The sequence below is a fragment of the Tachypleus tridentatus genome, chromosome 7 (genome assembly GCF_004210375.1).
Source record: "Tachypleus tridentatus isolate NWPU-2018 chromosome 7, ASM421037v1, whole genome shotgun sequence".
Taxonomy (NCBI): domain Eukaryota; kingdom Metazoa; phylum Arthropoda; class Merostomata; order Xiphosura; family Limulidae; genus Tachypleus; species Tachypleus tridentatus.
In genome coordinates this window covers 100913279-100922916 of record NC_134831.1, presented here as the reverse complement: position 1 = coordinate 100922916, position 9638 = coordinate 100913279, and the positions used below count along the sequence as shown (strand labels likewise).

Below are 9638 nucleotides of genomic sequence, written 5' to 3'. Positions count from 1 at the left end.
TCAGTAAGATTGTTAGCTGAGGTGATATACACAGTCCATTAACATCAGTAAGATTGTTAGCTGAGGTGATATACACAGTCCATTAACATCAGTAAGATTGTTAGCTGAGGTGATATACACAGTCCATTAACATCAGTAAGATTGTTAGCTGAGGTGATATACACAGTCCATTAACATCAGTAAGATTGTTAGCTGAGGTGATATACACAGTCCATTAACATCAGTAAGATTGTTAGCTGAGGTGATATACACAGTCCATTAACATCAGTAAGATTGTTAGCTGAGGTGATATACACAGTCCATTAACATCAGTAAGATTGTTAGCTGAGGTGATATACACAGTCCATTAACATCAGTAAGATTGTTAGCTGAGGTGATATACACAGTCCATTAACATCAGTAAGATTGTTAGCTGAGGTGATATACACAGTCCATTAACATCAGTAAGATTGTTAGCTGAGGTGATATACACAGTCCATTAACATCAGTAAGATTGTTAGCTGAGGTGATATACACAGTCCATTAACATCAGTAAGATTGTTAGCTGAGGTGATATACACAGTCCATTAACATCAGTAAGATTGTTAGCTGAGGTGATATACACAGTCCATTAACATCAGTAAGATTGTTAGCTGAGGTGATATACACAGTCCATTAACATCAGTAAGATTGTTAGCTGAGGTGATATACACAGTCCATTAACATCAGTAAGATTGTTAGCTGAGGTGATATACACAGTCCATTAACATCAGTAAGATTGTTAGCTGAGGTGATATACACAGTCCATTAACATCAGTAAGATTGTTAGCTGAGGTGATATACACAGTCCATTAACATCAGTAAGATTGTTAGCTGAGGTGATATACACAGTCCATTAACATCAGTAAGATTGTTAGCTGAGGTGATATACACAGTCCATTAACATCAGTAAGATTGTTAGCTGAGGTGATATACACAGTCCATTAACATCAGTAAGATTGTTAGCTGAGGTGATATACACAGTCCATTAACATCAGTAAGATTGTTAGCTGAGGTGATATACACAGTCCATTAACATCAGTAAGATTGTTAGCTGAGGTGATATACACAGTCCATTAACATCAGTAAGATTGTTAGCTGAGGTGATATACACAGTCCATTAACATCAGTAAGATTGTTAGCTGAGGTGATATACACAGTCCATTAACATCAGTAAGATTGTTAGCTGAGGTGATATACACAGTCCATTAACATCAGTAAGATTGTTAGCTGAGGTGATATACACAGTCCATTAACATCAGTAAGATTGTTAGCTGAGGTGATATACACAGTCCATTAACATCAGTAAGATTGTTAGCTGAGGTGATATACACAGTCCATTAACATCAGTAAGATTGTTAGCTGAGGTGATATACACAGTCCATTAACATCAGTAAGATTGTTAGCTGAGGTGATATACACAGTCCATTAACATCAGTAAGATTGTTAGCTGAGGTGATATACACAGTCCATTAACATCAGTAAGATTGTTAGCTGAGGTGATATACACAGTCCATTAACATCAGTAAGATTGTTAGCTGAGGTGATATACACAGTCCATTAACATCAGTAAGATTGTTAGCTGAGGTGATATACACAGTCCATTAACATCAGTAAGATTGTTAGCTGAGGTGATATACACAGTCCATTAACATCAGTAAGATTGTTAGCTGAGGTGATATACACAGTCCATTAACATCAGTAAGATTGTTAGCTGAGGTGATATACACAGTCCATTAACATCAGTAAGATTGTTAGCTGAGGTGATATACACAGTCCATTAACATCAGTAAGATTGTTAGCTGAGGTGATATACACAGTCCATTAACATCAGTAAGATTGTTAGCTGAGGTGATATACACAGTCCATTAACATCAGTAAGATTGTTAGCTGAGGTGATATACACAGTCCATTAACATCAGTAAGATTGTTAGCTGAGGTGATATACACAGTCCATTAACATCAGTGAGATTGTTAGCTGAGGTGATATACACAGTCCATTAACATCAGTAAGATTGTTAGCTGAGGTGATATACACAGTCCATTAACATCAGTAAGATTGTTAGCTGAGGTGATATACACAGTCCATTAACATCAGTAAGATTGTTAGCTGAGGTGATATACACAGTCCATTAACATCAGTAAGATTGTTAGCTGAGGTGATATACACAGTCCATTAACATCAGTAAGATTGTTAGCTGAGGTGATATACACAGTCCATTAACATCAGTAAGATTGTTAGCTGAGGTGATATACACAGTCCATTAACATCAGTAAGATTGTTAGCTGAGGTGATATACACAGTCCATTAACATCAGTAAGATTGTTAGCTGAGGTGATATACACAGTCCATTAACATCAGTAAGATTGTTAGCTGAGGTGATATACACAGTCCATTAACATCAGTAAGATTGTTAGCTGAGGTGATATACACAGTCCATTAACATCAGTAAGATTGTTAGCTGAGGTGATATACACAGTCCATTAACATCAGTAAGATTGTTAGCTGAGGTGATATACACAGTCCATTAACATCAGTAAGATTGTTAGCTGAGGTGATATACACAGTCCATTAACATCAGTGAGATTGTTAGCTGAGGTGATATACACAGTCCATTAACATCAGTAAGATTGTTAGCTGAGGTGATATACACAGTCCATTAACATCAGTGAGATTGTTAGCTGAGGTGATATACACAGTCCATTAACATCAGTAAGATTGTTAGCTGAGGTGATATACACAGTCCATTAACATCAGTAAGATTGTTAGCTGAGGTGATATACACAGTCCATTAACATCAGTAAGATTGTTAGCTGAGGTGATATACACAGTCCATTAACATCAGTAAGATTGTTAGCTGAGGTGATATACACAGTCCATTAACATCAGTAAGATTGTTAGCTGAGGTGATATACACAGTCCATTAACATCAGTAAGATTGTTAGCTGAGGTGATATACACAGTCCATTAACATCAGTAAGATTGTTAGCTGAGGTGATATACACAGTCCATTAACATCAGTAAGATTGTTAGCTGAGGTGATATACACAGTCCATTAACATCAGTAAGATTGTTAGCTGAGGTGATATACACAGTCCATTAACATCAGTAAGATTGTTAGCTGAGGTGATATACACAGTCCATTAACATCAGTAAGATTGTTAGCTGAGGTGATATACACAGTCCATTAACATCAGTAAGATTGTTAGCTGAGGTGATATACACAGTCCATTAACATCAGTAAGATTGTTAGCTGAGGTGATATACACAGTCCATTAACATCAGTAAGATTGTTAGCTGAGGTGATATACACAGTCCATTAACATCAGTAAGATTGTTAGCTGAGGTGATATACACAGTCCATTAACATCAGTAAGATTGTTAGCTGAGGTGATATACACAGTCCATTAACATCAGTAAGATTGTTAGCTGAGGTGATATACACAGTCCATTAACATCAGTAAGATTGTTAGCTGAGGTGATATACACAGTCCATTAACATCAGTAAGATTGTTAGCTGAGGTGATATACACAGTCCATTAACATCAGTAAGATTGTTAGCTGAGGTGATATACACAGTCCATTAACATCAGTAAGATTGTTAGCTGAGGTGATATACACAGTCCATTAACATCAGTAAGATTGTTAGCTGAGGTGATATACACAGTCCATTAACATCAGTAAGATTGTTAGCTGAGGTGATATACACAGTCCATTAACATCAGTAAGATTGTTAGCTGAGGTGATATACACAGTCCATTAACATCAGTAAGATTGTTAGCTGAGGTGATATACACAGTCCATTAACATCAGTAAGATTGTTAGCTGAGGTGATATACACAGTCCATTAACATCAGTAAGATTGTTAGCTGAGGTGATATACACAGTCCATTAACATCAGTAAGATTGTTAGCTGAGGTGATATACACAGTCCATTAACATCAGTAAGATTGTTAGCTGAGGTGATATACACAGTCCATTAACATCAGTAAGATTGTTAGCTGAGGTGATATACACAGTCCATTAACATCAGTAAGATTGTTAGCTGAGGTGATATACACAGTCCATTAACATCAGTAAGATTGTTAGCTGAGGTGATATACACAGTCCATTAACATCAGTAAGATTGTTAGCTGAGGTGATATACACAGTCCATTAACATCAGTAAGATTGTTAGCTGAGGTGATATACACAGTCCATTAACATGTCCCATCAGCTAGACTTCCAGGCAACAGAAATTATTGGTAAGTTGTTATTAGTACTTATTTGTTTCTACAACTTAGAAAAAAGGAACTTAAATTTATGTATGGCAGAAATGTCTGTTAAATTTTTTACCAAACTTCGTTGTACATCTTAAAAAAGTTATTGACAGAGAAAATGGATGTTAAGAAAGGGCAAATAAGGAATTTTAAAATTGATTGAAGTCTTCATAATTAAATTGTCTTTTATTAATTCAACTAACTTTGCAGAGAAAAATCCAGTGTCTCTAGAAACTTTAAATGTAGAAGAAATGATTGAAGCACACTTGTGTAGGGCAGGATAAATTATGTTAAAATTACTTTGAATGTGCAAGTCAGGAAGTTGTATACTAAACCAGTATAAAGTCACAGTGGCAGAGAATTTATCATAACTATATTTTGACATTGTTTGGCATTTTGTATGTAATATATATATATGATTGTGCTGAAAATTGATTGCTGTTGGGAAGGTTGTATAACAGCCCTTTGTGACATAGATGTTTGTACGTTCCAATCACAAATAATGTGTTAAGATCTGCATTCAGTATTTCTAAGTTAGGAATATCTCTTCTATTTAATGGCATTGGAAAACAAAGGAATCTGGAATACCATATCGGGGTACCGGGAGCACCTGGGAAATGGAGTAATTTTATAAAGATTAAAGAATGTATGGTGCACCTATTTATTTCTTATATAAAAATCCAAGAAATTACTGAATTCATGAATATGAACACATTAGTCGTACAAGTGGGTTAAACAATTACAGTAAATTGTTACTGATGGTTTACACATGGTTTTTGTCAACTCAACAGTCTGTGTACTTATACACTTATTTACTACATTAGTGCTGGATTTAGTGTTGCTTGTAAATATTTATTACATTAATGTAAATCTGATTTAGTACCATTGTTATCCAGTGTGTCACTGTAGGTTAGTGTTAAGTTATAGGTATGCTGTTATAGTCAGTAAGTGAATTAGTGTTAGAAATATAATTTTATCATCATCCAATTGGTTAGTGTTAAGTTATGAGTATCTGTATTTTAAGACAGCCGGTATAGATTAAAACGTTTATTAAAATAAAGTACAGAACAATGTTTTGAGTTTGCAACTGACCATTGTAAGAAGGGAAATAAATAAAAAAATGCAAAATCAAAGAAGTCCTACTTCTAAAACAACTCCAATCGAAATTAAACCAATATAAAGGAATACCTTTTCATCTGTACTAATTAATAAGCTAACATATACTGCAATGCCCCCTACAGTCCTGTACCCATTTACGCTCATCTCTAAAACATATGCCTAGTAACGACCAGTTGCAAACTCTTTTTGTTAACCTGAAGATGACCTAAGAAAGTCGAATCATTGTTCTCTACTTTATTTTAATGAAAGTGTTAATACCCATACCAGCCATTCTGAGATACACTTTTACTTTAAGTGGGTTTCTCATCATCACAAATTATAAGTATTGTATTATAATTATTCAGTTTCAAAGTACAAATATAATTTTATTACCATCCAGAAGGTTAGTGTTAAGATATAATTAGTATATTATAATTATTCAGTGTAATGGTTTTAAAGTACAAATATAATTTTATTACCATCCAGAAGGTTAGTGTTAAGATATAATTAGTATATTATAATTTTTCAGTGTATTGGTTTTAAAGTACAAATATAATTTTATTACCATCCAGAAGGTTAGTGTTAAGATATAATTAGTATATTATAATTATTCAGTGTATTGGTTTTAAAGTACAAATATAATTTTATTACCATCCAGAAGGTTAGTGTTAAGATATAATTAGTATATTATAATTATTCAGTGTATTGGTTTTAAAGTACAAATATAATTTTATTACCATCCAGAAGGTTAGTGTTAAGATATAATTAGTATATTATAATTATTCAGTGTATTGGTTTTAAAGTACAAATATAATTTTATTACCATCCAGAAGGTTAGTGTTAAGATATAATTGGTATATTATTATTATTCAGTGTATTGGTTTTAAGGTACAAATATAATTTTATTACCATCCAGAAGGTTAGTGTTAAGATATAATTAGTATATTATAATTATTCAGTGTATTGGTTTTAAGGTACAAATGTGATTTTATAATTACCTGATAGATTTGTGTTAAGTTACAAGTATGTGTTATATATATATATTCATTTTACACAGCCCAGTTCTTTCCAAACTTAGAAGAAGTAGATCTGGCCAAGATTAATCTCACCAACATGTCCTTGAAGCAAATGTCCAAAAACTGTCGTAATCTCAAGGTAAGGTTGTGATGAGTTGGATAAAGTTTGGTAAATTTTTGCTGTTATGGTAATTTTACTTTTTGGCTGGAATATATTGAAGTCCAAAAATTTGACAATTTTTTCAGCAGGTATTTGAGTTCTGCATGAAGTAATAGATTAAAGTCAAGATGGTACTTTAATTGTTTTGAACACACACACAAAACTAAGTAAATCAAAATACCTTATCTGTTGCTTTGGTTTCTACAAAGTATAGTGTAACCATGAGTGATAGAGTACTAGGTGATAGTCTCAAGAGTAGCATCCAGAGGTTCTGACCCCTTGTATAGAGGTCAGCTGTCTTGTAAGAGGTAGAAGAAAGGTTCTTTAATGATGTTACAAGTGGTGCTCTAGTCTGATTTACACAGAGCATAATTTACCAAATGTTTATTCTACATGGATAAATCTCAAGTCTGATGGTAGTATCAGTGGAGGCTATAAGATAAGTAATGAAAATATTTTCTGTCTGTTACATTTAAAAGAGAAAGCATCCTTGGGATGTCCTATTTATATCTTAAAAATGCTGAGCTTCCTAATCTCTAAATTAAAATAATAAAAATTTGAGAAGCTGGAATGATTTTAAAATATTATAGGTTATTTGTCTACTATTATTCAAAGATTGTAATAAATCCTTTTTCAAAAGAACAGTTTACTTTTCTATAAATATTCTGTATTAAAATAAACCTGAGAATGAAATTAGCATTTTAATCTTATAGAAAGTGGAGTTACAAAGGTGCTTGACTCTTGGAGAGAAAGGGTGAGTATCATGTGTATGATTCATGATGTTAGAAAAACACATTGATTCAAAAAGCTGTGATAAATATGAAATAAAAACCCTATAACCTGTGCGCTTTCAAAAGATGGATCTTTCTGAAAGCACTTGGATTATAGGGTTTTTATTTCATTTTGTTTTGTGTATTAGTTATTGTAAAACACTTGATGAGGTTTATTTCAGTTAAAACATATTTGTATCAAACCTCTTTTTGTACTGTAGTTATTATATAAGATGCTTAGATCCGATTTTATATTCGGAACATCTTTTGGTCAATCATCATTAGAGTAGGCCTGGCATGGCCTGGTATTTAAGGCGCTCGACTCATAATTTGAGGGTCACATGTTCAAATTCCTGTTACACCAGCTATGCTCACCCTTTTAGCCATGGGGTGTTATAATGTGATGGACAATCCCACTATTTGTGAGGAAAAATAGTAGGCCAAAAGTTGGGGGTAGGTGGTGATGACTAGCTGCCTTTCCTCTAGTCTTACACTGCTAAATTAGGAACAGCTAGTGAATATAGCTCTTGTGTAGCTTTGTAAAAAATTCAAAAACAAACAAATTCAGCTTGGATATATCTTGTTTACATATGTCTTATTCTTACTTGGAAGAACTATATATAGGATGAAAGTGTTGTCTTTAAAACCAAATGTAATAGAGCAACAGTCATTAATATCTAAAGTAGCAAACTAGGTAGTTCAGAAACTTGAATATTCCTGTCAATAACAAGTTTGGAAAATACACAAAACATTTAAAGTTTAGCTGACTTGGTTTCAAGACTTTAAATTGTCAACCTGAAATGCATGGCTGGTAGTCATTATAATTACTCTGTAAAATTTCCATTATGGTTATAACTACCAAATTAAGTTGTGTTGAAGATCATATTGAAATGCTACATAATTTAATATGATTTATTGTATTGTGTCAGTATGTGTACAAGTTGTTGTTTGTAGTGATACCACTACTACCGACAAAAATATATATAAAAAAAATTAAATAAATTACTTTTAAAAGTTCTTAACCATTAAGTCAGAATTGTACTAAAATAAGTTGAGTTTGAATAGTAAATAAAAATTATTTTAGTGTCTAAACTCTGAATATGCACAAATGGATATATTCCAAATATGACGAGAAAGCATATGAGACGTGTTTACATAAACAATCCAAAATTGTTAGGTTTGGTTCTGGTTTTGTTGAATATTATTGCAGCACATTAATAGAAATATTCATTTTTGAAAATCTTTTTTCTCTTGATACCAAAAAATGTTTTGTGTCCTGGAGCAAATTGTGTCCTGACATTAATTATCTTTATGTCAGGCCAGAAAGTTAAAAGTTATAAATGTTTCAAGTGGAAGATGTAGGCAGACTGAAGTTAATGGCCAGTCAGAAAACCAAGATACCCACTGTTTTAGAGTGACAACACCTGCCATTTATTTGCTTGTTTACATCGTATAAGTTCTACAAAAAGATTGGCCCTTGGTTCACCTTAGATTAAAATATAGACAAAAGTTTAGGAAAACTAACACTCATTTCTCATTCTCTCCTGCACTTCTTCTGAAATACAAACGTAAAGAATTATGAATAAACAAGTGTATATATGCATGCATGTTATAGTACTGTAGTTTGTTGTGTATATTTGTTCAACTATATGTTTCCTATTGCCTACTCTAGTGCTTTAGAGAAGTGGAACCTATATTCATCAGGGATAAACTTTTTTGGACCTGCATGTTTTCTTAACATCATGAAAGGTTCTATTTGAGCCAAATATTACAGTAAATATCCACTTGTGATGGATAATATTAGAAGTAATTTGTTATGTCAGCTGAATTAATGAGTAATCATTAGCATATACACATTTGAGCTAAGCTTAACTATATATAAGTATAATAGTATTGTCTGTTGTATGTCCGTGTAACTACAGTATAGAGTGTGGAAGGATACTCATCAAAATTACTATGGAGGTTCATTAGGTCCATGTGGAGGTACTTAAGAATATTCATTTTTTATGGACATTTTTGCACATCTAACCACTACTCACAGATGAACCTTCACCCAACTAAATTTGAAGGCTCATTAGGTTCATGGGAAAGTACATCCAAATGTGTTTTGCAATTCTTATGGATGTTTTGTAGAATCACATACAAGAGAAGCAACTTTTCATGTCCTAAGATGATCATTCATTAATCATGAATTTACATAACTTACTCCAGCTAGTGAGAAACATCTTCATTCTGCATCTGTGTTTGAAGCATTTAAAAATCATCCAGTGAAAACAATGAAATTTGTTACCATTTTGTGTCACTTTGCTAAGTCTT

General features: G+C 32.9%; 1 protein-coding gene across 1 annotated transcript in view; it reads left to right on the top strand.

The window, feature by feature from the left end:
- Nucleotides 1–4222: 4222 nt before the first annotated feature.
- The window catches only part of LOC143256296 (putative RNA-binding protein EEED8.10), a 50546-nt gene continuing 45130 nt past the window's right edge, over nt 4223–9638 (top strand). The window contains exons 1-3 of the mRNA XM_076513353.1: nt 4223–4263; nt 6434–6531; nt 7266–7306. Of these exons, the coding sequence (XP_076369468.1) occupies nt 4224–4263; nt 6434–6531; nt 7266–7306 (179 nt within the window). The 5' untranslated portion in view covers nt 4223. The remainder of the gene's footprint in view (nt 4264–6433; nt 6532–7265; nt 7307–9638) is intronic.